This window comes from Ranitomeya imitator, chromosome 1 (assembly GCF_032444005.1).
Source record: "Ranitomeya imitator isolate aRanImi1 chromosome 1, aRanImi1.pri, whole genome shotgun sequence".
In the NCBI taxonomy this organism is placed as follows: domain Eukaryota; kingdom Metazoa; phylum Chordata; class Amphibia; order Anura; family Dendrobatidae; genus Ranitomeya; species Ranitomeya imitator.
The window spans coordinates 435,344,985-435,358,811 of NC_091282.1; the positions used below are offsets into that span (position 1 = coordinate 435,344,985).

Genomic DNA, 13,827 nt, shown 5'->3' on the forward strand with positions numbered 1-13,827 from the left:
TAATTGAATTGGAAATATTACACTCTATTCATGAGTTTACAACTCAAACAGCTGCAATTTAAATAGTTTATTAATGACAATAAGAGAGAAATAAGGAAAAACAATACACAGGCTAAGCATGTCCAAGCCTGGATGTAACAGGCAAAATTGCCAGCTTTAAGGGTATGTGCCCACGATCAGGAACAGCAGCGCTTTGGATGCAGATGACAAAACGCTGCGTTCTAGTTTACAAGCACAGTGGATGGGATTTATAGAAATTCCATACCCACTGTGCTTCTATTTGACGCTGTGTAAACTCACCCACTGTGTTTCTTCACAAGCTGCAGCATGCCAATTATTTACAGCAAAGACACTGCATAGTCTTACCCATAGCCATTGATTAGATGGTTCAATAAACACATGCGGATGTACCTGCGGGATTAGAACACGTTTTGAAAGCAGTGAATATACGCTGCGTCCAAAACGCTGCTATATCCTGATCGTGGGCATATAGCCTTAGAAGCCCAATCAGTTGAGAAAAGTAACTTTCTTAGTAAGTCCGAATTTTAAGGTGATTTTAAATTAATGTAACAAAAGACATTCTCAAAAAAGGCACTTGTTAAAATTCTTTGTTGAAATGTTGTTATAAAGCAGGATATTTGTGGTCATCCCTCACAAGGACAGGCAAGCCTGACAATGCCTGTCATATACATTTAGTTTTACGAATGCAAATTAGTACAAATTAACAGAAAAAGGAAACTTTGCACCATAATATAACATTTTCTGATATTTGCACTGTACCAAAAACACACAATATAGTTGATTGTGGTTCACTAATACAACAGTCTGCAAATGGAAGGGTCTTTAATATATGACAAACATAGAAACCAAGTAGAACAAAGAGTGCAAAAAAAATCAAACCTGTTTCTACTGAAAAAAAAAAAAACATCAAATTTAATGTAAAAAGATATCTATATTCTTCTATTTACTTAAAAATGGACTGTACATTAACCCGATGGATACACTGTATCGCCAGTTTTGGAGAAGAAGTTCACAATTCAGTATCTCTGTATTTTGTTGGCTGGGCATAAAACCCTCGCCTTGACTGGTCGGACAACTGGCGTCGATATTCTTCTTCCTCTTCGTCACTGCCATAACTTCCTTTCTTGTCCAAGTATGACCAAGCAGGTGGTCTCTGGGGCTCTGGAGTACGGGAACTTTAAGGAAAAAAATATATATATTGATCTTCTACTAAAATACAGAACAGACTTGATACTAAATGCATCTGTTTTGCATTGAATTAAAACTCAGTTACCTCGTTGGTTGAGGTCGATTCTGTTCAGGTTTCTGCGGCTTTATAGGCACAGCATAGATCTCGGGAAGTTTCTGTGCCAGTTCCAGCTGCAGAACCAGAAAAACAATGTTTTAGCTGTCGCACAATAATGGCACTATTACAAAGTCTGCACAAAAGGTTGTTAAAGTACCAGTAATGGAAACAATGACACTGATTAAAAGACATGCATTTATCTATAAAACCTGCAAAAGAATGTACAGGGAGGCCACCAGGTATATATGCTCTGCACTGCCCACCTAAAATTTTAACCCCTTTCTGTCCTTGAATGGAATAGTACGTCCGAGGACAGAACCCCCACTTTGATGTGGGCTCCGGCGGTGAGCCCGCATCAAAGCCGGGACATGTCAGCTGTTTTGTACAGCTGACATGTGCCCGCAATAGCGGACAGTGGAATCGCCGCTGTCAAACGTGGACAATAGGTCACCTGACGACCTCTATGGTTGTTGATGCCAGATTGCTGTGAGCGCCACCCTGTGGTCGGCCCTCAAAGCAATGCTGTAATTCAGCTACATAGGAGCGATCGAGCATCGCTCCTATGTAGCAGAGCTGATCAGGCTATGCCAGCTTCTAGCCTCCCATGGAGGCTATTGAAGCATGGTAAAAGTAAAAAAAAAAAAAAATGTTTTAAAATCTGAAAAAAAATAAATATAAAAAGTTCAAATCACCCCCCTTTCACCCCATTCAAAATAAAACAATAAAAAAAAAAAAAAAAATCAAACACATATTTGGTATCGAGGTATTCAGAGTCGCACGATCAATTAAAAAAAATGATTTACCTGATTGGTAAGTGGCATAGCGAGAAAAAAATTCAAAACGCCAGAATTACGTTTAAAATGGTATCATTAAAAACGTCAGCTCGGCACGCAAAAAATAAGCCCTCAGCCAACCCCAGATCACGAAAAATTGAGATGCTACGGGTATCAGAAAATTGCAAAAAAAATTAATAATTGTGGCAAGTTTGGAATTGTTTTTTTACTTCGATAAAAAGAACCAAGACATGTTTGGTGTCTATGAATTCGTAATGACGTTGAGAATCAAAATAGCAGGTCGGTTTTAGTATTTAGTGAACCTAGCAAAAAAGGAAAACAAAAAACAAGTGTGGGAATGCACTTTTTGCAATTTCACCGCACTTGGAATTTTTCCCCGTTTCTAGTACACAACATGGTGAAACCAATGGTATTGTTCAAAAGCACAACTCGACCTGCAAAAATAAGCCCTCACAAAGGGTGACATGGCCATACTGACGGAAAAATAAGAGTTATGGCTCTGGGAAGAAAGGGAGCGAGAAATGAAAACGCAAAACCGAAAAAGCTCTGGGGGTTAAGGGGTTAATGTAAAATTGGAAGGTGGCTTTAAATAGTGTCAATTATTAACAGGAGCTGCCACTGCTAAAAGGCTATGTCAGGTAGGTAGGTAAGTATACCACACATGCATGCTTTGGCCCCACAGAGAAAAATAAAGAATCTAGTAGTGTCTTGCAAACATCAGGGTGTCAAACATATTAATTAAGACAACTGAATAGAGATGACCAAATGTGAAAAGATTCAAATATGCCATATTGTGCAAATTTTAAAGGGAAATTCAATTCGCAGGGAAGTTAATTTATGCGAGTTCAAAGTTCCTCATTATGCTTTGGGGTCAGAGTATAATAAAATTAAAAAATTAAAAAAAAAAAAAATACGGTAATTCAACGCTAACTTGTCCTGGTAGCCCACCATCCGGTCTTCTGCACCTCTATTTTCTCCTTCCCAAGGATACTCTTTGGCCCCTTCACTCCATGAAGTTGCTTCTGGCTCAAATAGGGTTTGGACGTCACTGAATCACGCGAGTGATGGCAAGGCGCAGAGTGACATCAGTGGTCCGGAGCAAATAGGTCAAAGAGTATGAACATAAGAGGGAAGAAGAGGGAATGAAGAGTTCAGCGGACTGCAGGACAGGCAAGTAATTTTTTTTTTTAATTTAACCATTTGCTTGGCATTCTACAGTACAGCAAAATGGTAACCGCAGCAATTTGTGCGTAGTGAACTGCAAAAAAGAGGTATTCTGTAAAACACAAATTTTACAGAATACCTCATACTACAACACGTACTCTTCATCCAATTTAAATGTAAATTCGCATAGTATTAAAGCTATTAAAGTCTTTCGTTTTTACTGCAATATACTGTGACAAATAATAGAATGGGATTTTATGAAACTGATCGGCTTAGACTCCAAATGTCAAGCTGTTTTAAGGTGGTTGTCCTCTTTAGACACTGGGCAAACACTTACACCTTTTACAGAATGCCTTAAAAAAAATTTTTTTAACACCGAATGATTTGTGAAAATAAGCCATTAAAGTATGAAATAACTATTAATATGGTCATAAAAATACTAGATTTAATTATGTATTAATAATAATATAAAGCTCTGGCAAAAATTAAGAGACCACTGCAAAATGTTCAGATTGTCTGATTTTTCTCTTTATAGGTATATTTGAGTAAAATGTAAATTGTTCTTTTATTCTATAAACTTCTGACAACATGTCTCCGAATTTCCAAGCAATCATTTTTGTATTTTGTTTCTGACAAAGAAAAATGGTCAAAATTAAAAAAACAAACAAACCCAAGTGCTTTCAGACCTCAAATAATGCTAAGAAAACAAGTTCATAATCCATTTAGAAACAACAATACTAATGTTTTAACTCGGGAAGAGTTCAGAAATCAATATTTTGTGGAATAACCATGATTTTTAAATCACAACTTTCATGCGTCTTGACATGCTTTCCACCAGTCTTTCACACTGCTTTTGGTGCAAAAATTTAAGCAGTTCTTTGTTTGCTGGCTTGTGACTATCCATCATCCTGTTGATTACATCCCAGAGGCTTTCAATGGGGTTCAGGTCTGGAGATTGGGCGGCCCATGACAGGGTTTTGATGTGGCGGTCTCTTAATTTTTGCCAGAGCTGTATATATACATAACTAATATTAATATGTTAATTATATATGGAATAACTGTGAATGTGGTCATAAAAATACTATAATTATGTGCTTGTGATAGGCATTACTTACTCGTGCATTTTGTGCCTCATGTAGTTCTTGTATTCTTTGCTGCCTTGCAGAGTGATCCATTTTTTCAAATATTTTCACTTTTCCCAAAACAGACTTGGGCGGATTTAACATTTCATTTTCTTGCGCATCATCTTCAATGCCAGTTGAAGTGGTAACTGTAACAGGAAGTTTCAGTATGGGCTTCCCACCAATTACAGGCTTTACAGCAACAGGAGGAGGAACAGCCTTGGCTGATCCACCTGAAGTTTCACTGCTGGCTACACTGGAACTGCTTCGCTTAGCATCATAATAACGAGGAGAATCGTAAAGCTCATCCTTCCCTTGTGGCTTAACCTGTAAGCAACAATGTTAAAGTGTGGGCTATTACATTACCTCATACATTGTTAGAAGACGGTCAGTGCAGGTCCATGATCTAATACATGTTAGATGACAATTAGTGATGAGCGCAAGTGCTAGTTACTTGAGCTTGCCTAAGGTACTCTGTTATGCACCGACTATCGCGAGTGCTCGGGTGACATGCTCTAGTCCCTGCGCCCACATGTTTTGCGGCTGTTAGACAGCCACAAAACATATGGGGACTGCCAGTATTTGTTATGCAATCCCATCAGGTCCATTATGTCATACCGGCAGCAACTCCTCAAATGAACAAGCTTCAGAATTCTGTATGGAAAGTAGTCAAGAGGTATAAAGAATTGTTTCCACAATGTAATGTTGTGACATTAGAAAGATCCAATTAGAGGAGGAATCTGCCCCTACATCATGCTGCTCTCCGATGGGATAGTAAAACCCTGGTGACAGACCACCCGGATTCCAGTGACGTATCACTTAGGGTATGAGCACACAGAATTTTCCCAGACGAAGCTGCTTAAGGAACACATAAATGGTAATTTTCTGGAAGTGGCTTCACCAGAGGCTTTGCCGTCATTCTTGCGGCAGCTCTACAGCTTGCAGCTTTCGCATTGTTGTCTAGGCGGAATCCACTTGAAAAAGCCTTGTACATGTAACCTTACTGAGCTGCTTGCTTAAGTTTTGATACAAATCACAGTTTTCTCTGCTGCAGACCTACCAGTTCCCTGAAAGCGGAATTCTGCATATCATGGCCCACACCACTTATTGACAACTTTCTGCCTATACACAGTATACACAGAAAGTTGTCAATCAGCGGTGTGGGCATGGTTATAAAGAATTTGGCATTCAAAGAACTGGTAGGGCTGCAGCAGATAAAACTGTGATTTTATCAAAACTGCAGCACCCAGTAAAGGAAGTGGTGCATCAATGGAATCAGAGTCCCTGTCTGTCCCTATAGAATACTCCTCCTTTATACAATAGCAAAAACCTGGAGACAGATTTCCTTTATTATTCAAGAAAAGGGGGCGGCGGGAACCTTTGCAACCTTTTTACCTTTTCCTAAACAAAAATAGTGGAGGTCCACTTGACATTTCGCTCTACAATGCAGCACTCCTGGCTACTAAAGTGAATAGAGCAATGCTGTATTTCCCGATGCAACAAGTGGCCACAAGCCACTAACCAGTGCTGCGGTCCTTTCATTCTCAAGGCTATAGGATGGTGGTGGGGGGAGAGGTTACAGCTGAATGCCTATTGAACATAAAGGGAAGGCTACACTGTAAATATTTGCTTCTGTGTTTATTTTACTTGCAAATGAAAGTGGGCTCGGGAGAAAATTAAGCTTTAAAAATATTTAGATAACCTGAATATTGTGTCTGCTACACTGAACAATACTCTGACTGAATATACCTTTGGAGGTTCTGGTTTAAATGGAGGTGGACTTGACTCTCGCTGAACTTCTCTGCTTCCAGCCGTTTTCATTTGACTTCTTGGTTCAGGAACTGGTTTAACTAGAGGCTAAAAAGTGATTTACAACAAAACTGTTATTTGTTGAAAACTGAGCAGTGTTTCTTAACATTCTAAGCCAAGTATCTCCCTACTCAAAGTACATTACCCCAAGGCTATATTTAGTCATTGTGATCCTTGGTCTTATGAAGATTTTGCCTTCCCCTGCATCAAGCCACACACCAACACATTTCACACACATGAATTCAATGGAACAGTCTTCTGCTGTACTCTACAGTACACTTTAACCTCTTCAAGACATATGACGTATATATTTACATCATATGTTTCCCTGACTTTGATGCGGACTCAAGCTGAGCCCGCATCTTTCTCCGTACAAGATGGCTGATGTAATCAGCCATCATGTGGCTTTAACAGCCATGGGTGGAGCGGTGCGCCGCCTGCAGCTGTTAGCCTGTTAAATGCCGTTGTCAATCTCTGACACAAGCCGACAGGGGCATGCGTGTCATTCCATGTTACATGATCGTGGGGTGCCGATAACGCTCAGGCCTGTCATTACGACCACCATGTGATTTCTGCTATACATTGCAGTGCTGATGCCCCGCTATGTATAGCACAAGTGATTGGACGATCACAGATTTAAGTCCCCTAAGGAAACTATTAAATACAGTAAAAAGTTAAAAGAATAAAAAAGTTTAAAAATATAACCAAAAAGGAAAAAGACAGCAAAACAAGGTAAAAAAAAAAAAATTTAAAAAAAATGGAAAAGCCAAAAGAACGTCTTTTTGGCCACAATGCATTGTATATAGTCCAAAATGGTATTAAGAAAAATTTCAGCTCAGGGCTCAAAAAATAAGTACTCACACATCCCTATATCCCGAAAAATGAAAATGCTAAGAGTCTCGGAAAATGGGGACAAAAGAAAAAAAAATTTAAACCAAAAAAAAAACAACCTATGCATGTTTGGTATCTGCGTACTCATACTGACCAGGAGAAAACACATTACCAGGTCAGTTTTCAAATATAGTGAACATGGTAAATATGGTTTTTCTTTTTCACTGTACTTGGATTTTTTTCCCCATTTTCCAGTACACTATTGGGTAAACTGAATGGTGTCATTCTAAAGTACAACTTGTTCTTCAGAAAAAACAAGCTCTCTTGACTTTGAGAGAAAAATAAAAAATGTTATGGCCCTTGGAAAAAGGAGTGAAAAACGAAAAAACAAAACCGGAAATGGCTGTGGTTGAAGGGGTTAAGACTACAAATGATGCTATCGTAATTGCATTATAGCTTAGAAACCTTATATCCCGACTTACTATGTAAAATTAACCATTAAAGAGTAAAATCTGAGTAAATTGTAATGATGTGCAGCCAGACCAACAAACGAGGTATGCAAATACAGATTGTCGGGTATGATGCACTCCTTAATAATACGGATGATTATCGGAATGCTGCTTTAAGTATTAGCCCATAATTGAGCAGTGGCAATAAAACCATTATCTATACGTACATTAGTATACCAGTTAATAATACAGTTAAAATATCTTAAAAAATATAAAGTGGTCATGTTTTCTATACATAATTGTCCGTTACATTTTTTAAGAGTAAAAACCTACAATAGCTTAAAATTGCTCTCTTCTGGGTAACTGGACCGATTCCCATTTGACACATTTGTAGAAAAAAAAAAATACGTGGAAGATATAAAATACAAATGTTTTCAACAGGGTACTATTATGTCTGTTTCCATTTACATTTACAAATGTACCTCTTCAAGCACAGGCTCAGAAGAGCGGCTGATGGCTGACACTGGTACTGGATCATCTGGAATCTCATCCAGCTCATTGTCTGTGTAAGCCCCACCTTCACCGTCTGTGTCTTCAAAGTCACTTATTAATCTGCTGTCGCAACTCAAGTAGTCAGCTCCCATTGCGGTCAGATATGACATTCGGTCGTCGTCTTCATCAATTCCATCTGTCTATGGGTTTCATAGAAAAAGTTCAAAATTAAAATTTACGGTTTTACGAAGAGAAAAACTTTGTACAGTCTACAACTTAAACATTAAGAGCAGAGTTTAAGCCATAACAGAGAGCCACTTTGCAAGAGTGGCTGCATATGCTAAGGATAAGCCCATCCGTGCATGAAATGGTTGGCCATCATTTGAATACTTCGCATAAAATGATACATTGTGGCCACTGAATGAGAAATGTATGGTTATAATCACACGTAAATATCAAATTATTTAGTTTCGCATTACAGCAAAATACCCAATAAGAAAACATCCTTCAGACACAGGCAATTTAATATTCTGGACATTATTTTAGCTAAACAATCGTTAGGCCAACAGCCATTCCCCTCAACCGCCCCAGACATTTCACAGTTTTTAAGATCCAAAGTAAACACAAGGACATCAGGTTCAACTTCTAACCTAACACTAGGGTTGAGCGACTTTTACTTTTTTAGGGTCGAGTCAGGTTTCGCGAAACCCGACTATCTCTAAAGTCGAGTGAAATCAGCCGATTATGGCGAAAAGTCGGGGATCGACCGAAACACGAAACCCAATGCAAAGTCAATGGGATTTCTCATTCTCTCTCTCTCTCATGAGCTTTATTGGCAGGACTAAGTACATGTTAGCATTGCCAAAGCATATGGTAAAAATACGGGGGTGGGGGTGGGGGGGCATATAGAGGTCGGGGAGGGGGGGCATATAGAGGTCCAGGGAATATCAAATTCCTTTTAGAGGATAGGGGATGTTTCCAGGGTGGGGTATAGGAGTCCATGACATATCAGGCTCTTTAGTCGGGGGATAGGGATTTGTCCAGTGTTGGGATACAGGAGTCCATGACATATCAGGCTCCTCTTAGTCTGTGGCAGGCACTGACATATTCCGCTGCTACGGCCACTGCACTTTCCTCTTCCCCCAGTATTATCGGCAGTTTCTCTTCCTCCTCCTTGGAGGTGAAGTCTGGGAGGAGATCAGACAGTCTCTTGAAGTGAGTGTCCCTCACTGCGGAGTATTTGGGGCACCTCAGCAGGAAGTGGGCCTCATCCTCCACGGCCTCCTGGGGGCACTGCTGGCAGAGTCTGCTCTCTCGGGGCTTGTAGTTCTGTCGGTGCCGCCCGGATTCGATGAGTAGGCTGTGGGCGCTCAGTCTGTACCGGCTCAGGATCTGTCGATCTTTGGGGTTTTCTAGTTTCTCTAGATATGGGGCCAGTTTGTACTCCCTCTGTAGATTCCGGTATATTGTCAGTTTCTGGGATTTGTTTATGTCATTCCTCCAGATGCTGAGATATTCCTCTTTGACTTTGTGTACCATTTTCTGGATTTCACCTTTTGTCAGGCCATGGAGGTTGATGGCTTGGTCAGACTGGCTTTGGGTACTTTTTCTTGGGAGGCTTCCTGGTGTAGGAAGGCTTTGTGATGGTAGGAGCTGGGACTGCTACTTTGTAGATGAGCCTTGAATGACAGCGCCTTCTTCTTTATTGCGATGTGTAGTGGGAATCTGCCCAGCTCTGCTCGGCAGGCGCTATTTGATGTGCTCTGATGGACTTGGAGAAGATGCTTGCAGAACTCTAGGTGGAATATTTCTGTCGGCCCAGCGTCCCACTTTGACCTGTTTGGGTATGAGACTAGGCCCCAGACCTCACTACCGTATAGAAGAATTGGGGCAATGGAGTCAAAATGTTTTAGCTATACGGTTACTGGTGCCTTGAGGTGGTACAGACGCATTCTGATGGCATAGAAGGCTTTAGATGCCTTGTCTTTTAGTGACTCTATGGCTTGCTTGAAGCTCCCTGACTGGCTGAGTTCTAGGCCCAGGTAGGTGTACCTGTTGGTTTCAGTAAGTGGACGGTTGTCTATCATAAAGGTAGGATTGCCAGTGGGTTTCTGCTTTCTTTTCTGGAACACCATGATATTAGTTTTTTTCTCGTTGATTGGCAGTGCCCATGTGCTGCTGAAGGTCTCTAGGATTTTCAGATGATCTTGGAGGCCTTTCTCAGTTGGTGATAACAGCACGAGGTCATCTGCATACAGCAGAAATTTCACCTGGGTGTCATGGAGGGTGAGTCCTGGTGCTGAGGAGGACTCTAGGGCCACTGCCAGCTCATTGATGTAGATGTTAAAGAGCGTTGGACTGAGGCTGCAGCCCTGTCTCACTCCTCGACTCTGTTGGAAATAGGCCGTCCTCCTTCCGTTGACCTTAACACTGCAACTGTTCTCAGTGTAGGAGCTTCGGATGACGTCATATGTTTTGCCTCCTATTCCGCTCCCCAGCAATTTTAGGAATAGTCCTGGGTGCCACACTGAGTCGAAGGCCTTCTTGAAGTCCACAAAACAAGCGTATATCTTCCCGTTCTTTGTATTGTGGACGTGGCTCTTGATGAGGCTGTGCAGAGTGTAGATGTGGTCAGTGGTGCGGTGGTTTGGCATGAACCCTGCTTGGCTCTTGCTGAGGACGTTGTGCTCGGTGAGGAAGGTGAGGATCCTCTTGTCCAGGATGCAGTTGAAGAGTTTACCCAGGTTGCTGCTGACACATATCCCTCGGTAGTTTGCTGGGTCGTACTTGTCCCCATTTTTGTGTATAGGGGTTATGAGGCCTTGGTTCCAGTTTTTGGGGAAGCAGCCGGCCTGCAGTACAATATTAAATAGTTTTGTTATCGCAGCCTGGATGTCTGGAGGGCTGTATTTCAGCATTTCTGGGAGGATCCCATCTGGACCACTGGCTTTTTTACGTTTTATCTGTGTGATCCTTTCTGTTATTTCTGTCAGTGTGATTGGTGTATCCAGAGGATTTTGGAAATCTTTGAACTTTTCCTCCATATCTTTCAGTTTTTTCACAAGCTCTTTTTGTGCCAGGTTCAGGTCTTCACTTGGGATGTCATTGTAGAGGTCCTTGAAGTACTGGAGCCAGATGTTGCCGCTCTGGATGTGGAGGCTGTTGCTTTTCTGGTTGGATCCAAGGCGATTCCACAGTTACCAAAATTTGTTGTCTTCAAGGGCATCTTGGAGTTGGAGGAGTTTGGTAGAGATGTCGTTTTGCTTTTTCTTTCTGAGGATGGCTTTGTAATTTCGTTGTACGATGTGGTAGGCTTCTCTTAGAGTGGGGTTATTGGGGTCTCTGTGTTTTTTATTTGAGGCCATTCTTAGGGCCTTCCGTATGGTTTTGCATTCTTTGTCAAACCAGTTGTTGGGATTTTGTTTACTCGGTCTCTTGTTGATGCTTCTTTTCAGGTCAGACATTTCTGCCATGACATATAGAATGTCGTTAAGGTCTCTTATCGCTAGGTGTACTCCTTCTAGGTTGAGTTCATACACGTTATTATGGAAACATTGGAGCTTCTCCTTGATCTCTGGTATGTTGATGGCATCTTTGTATTTTGGGGCCGACATCTTGGACCATTTGAAGGATGGTGGCAGGCTAAAGAGGCCGGTCTTTTGCGGGGTTTGTGAGGGTGATTTCTTTGTGGATTTGATGTATAGGAGCAGTTGGTTATGGTCTGACAGATGTCTCTCTCTCTCTCTCTCTCTCTCTCTCAGAAAAGCTGGTGTTACACATTTCAAATCGCTACAGCGCACAAGCGACAAGATGACGATAGGCGTCCACGCCCCTAAGACCTATGTCATCACTCTGCCCACGCTCCTTCATTGGCTGAAAAAATGGCGCCAAGCGCGTCATACGAAACGCGACTTTGGCGCAAAAGTCGCGTACCGCATGGCCGACCCCACACAGTCATGAAACCCGACTTTGCCAAAAGTCGGCAACTTTTGAAAATGAACGATCCGTTTCGCTCAACCCTACCTAACACTATGACCCAGCGGAACCTCTGCCAAGCATGGATGTAATCTTATAGCAAGAGAGCCACTGCCTATATCTTGTATGAACAAAAGGACTAGGCATGCTAAAACTCAACAAGCCCAAACCTCTTCCCTGAGATCATTCATCAAGAGTCAGGACACCAACAGGCGACACTCAAATCATCAGATTCGGCCAATATTCAATCTAAAGCGTATAGTCCCCATTAATTAAATCTCCTATACAGAATGCCACCAAAAAAATATTTAAAATAAGTACCTTTCCTTCCGATACCCAAACTGCCTCGGTCTGTTGACCTTTGATCACATCCTTTATGCTTCCATACCAGCTGTCATTTGCGGAATTTAAATTAATAGTGGCTGCGTGGAAATCCAAGAAAACAGTAAGCAAAAAAGTAATAAAACAAAAAAAAAAAAAATAAAGAAGCTTTTATAAGGAAAACATTATACATTTAAAGACCTGTTGGGGAGACATTAACAGTTTGGAAATAAGTTTGAATGAAGGCTGAAGTAAATGTTTTATTTTTCTATCTCTAATATTCACATGAATACTTTTGATATTTCAAAACCCACAAGTACAAATGAAAAAAAATCAAAATCATTTTGGCAGATGACAAGGATTCCTCAAAACTAAAGGACCTTGTGTTTCTCAAAAATCAGCTAGCAGGACTGCAAAGTAAACTGGAGAACGAAGTACAGGCCGGAGTATCTCAGAAGTCTTAGAACTTTGAAAAACGTTGAATGAATAAAACCCACAATTTATATTGATTATACGCCCGGACTTCCAGTTATTCAGCAGCGCAGAGTGAATCCACGTTTGCCCATTTTTTTCCCCCTTCAGATGGTCACCATTGGGGGCCTGTAGATCTGCTGCAGTGAATACTTTAATAAGCTAAATTTTAGCTCCATCTGGTGAGTACAATTCAATCATATGACACCATTTGTAACTCGGATAAGACCCTATTTGCGCTATTTTCTCCAGCAGCACCCATTAAAATAATTTTTATGAAACACTTCTCAATTAAAGGGAACCTGTCACCCCCCAGGGTCTATTAAGGTAAAAGCCACCTTCTGCAGCACTAAGGCTGCATTCTGTGAAGGTGGCTGTTATGTTTTTTTATACCCATTGTCGCAGAAATAATGACTTTTATAAATTTGAATCTGGGGCATGCGCTACACGCAGGCGCGATCTCCGTACATCAGTTGATGCAAGTTCCAGGGCAGCGCGCATTGCACATGCCCGAAAAGTGATTACACAGCTCAGGCGCCGGTTACATGAGGAGCCACAGAGGAGGCGGCGCACGGAGGCAAGACGAGGGATGATGGACGGATGCGAGGCGCTTGAGTCAGGGGGAGAAAACGTACCCCTCGGACTCATTACAGGTATGGAGCCAAATTTATAAAAGTCATTTCTACGGTAATCGGGATAAAAAAAACATAACAGCCACCTTCACAGAATGCAGTCTTAGTGCTGCAGAAGATGGCTCTTTTACCTTAATAAGCCTTGGGGGGGGGGGGGGGGGGGGGTGACAAGTTCCCTTTAAACAAGTCATAATTCACATATATTACTCACGGCAATGCCATGGTTATTTCAGCATCATCTTTAATTCTATACTATACATACATACATACATACATACATACACAGTATATATTAGGTATATTAAAGGATTATTTCCACCATAGTGTAGAATGGGTGATTGCTTAGTGATCACTGGTGGCTCCACTGCTGGGGAATTCCAGAGAACGTGGCTCTCGAATGTCATTGAAATCACTGTGTATGGGACTGCTGGAGAAAGATGAGCACAGTGTTGTTGGGATTGA

General features: G+C 41.2%; 1 protein-coding gene across 3 annotated transcripts in view; it reads right to left on the minus strand.

Moving 5' to 3' along the window:
• Nucleotides 1–525: 525 nt before the first annotated feature.
• TJP2 (tight junction protein 2) overlaps nt 526–13,827 on the minus strand; it is a 180,351-nt gene continuing 167,049 nt past the window's right edge. For all 3 annotated transcript variants that reach the window (XM_069763654.1, XM_069763665.1, XM_069763643.1), the window contains 6 exons: nt 12,263–12,363; nt 7,957–8,166; nt 6,135–6,242; nt 4,380–4,712; nt 1,295–1,380; nt 526–1,196 (listed from right to left, as the gene is read on the minus strand). In XM_069763654.1, coding sequence (XP_069619755.1) covers nt 1,031–1,196; nt 1,295–1,380; nt 4,380–4,712; nt 6,135–6,242; nt 7,957–8,166; nt 12,263–12,363 — 1,004 coding nt within the window. In that variant the 3' untranslated portion in view covers nt 526–1,030. The remainder of the gene's footprint in view (nt 1,197–1,294; nt 1,381–4,379; nt 4,713–6,134; nt 6,243–7,956; nt 8,167–12,262; nt 12,364–13,827) is intronic.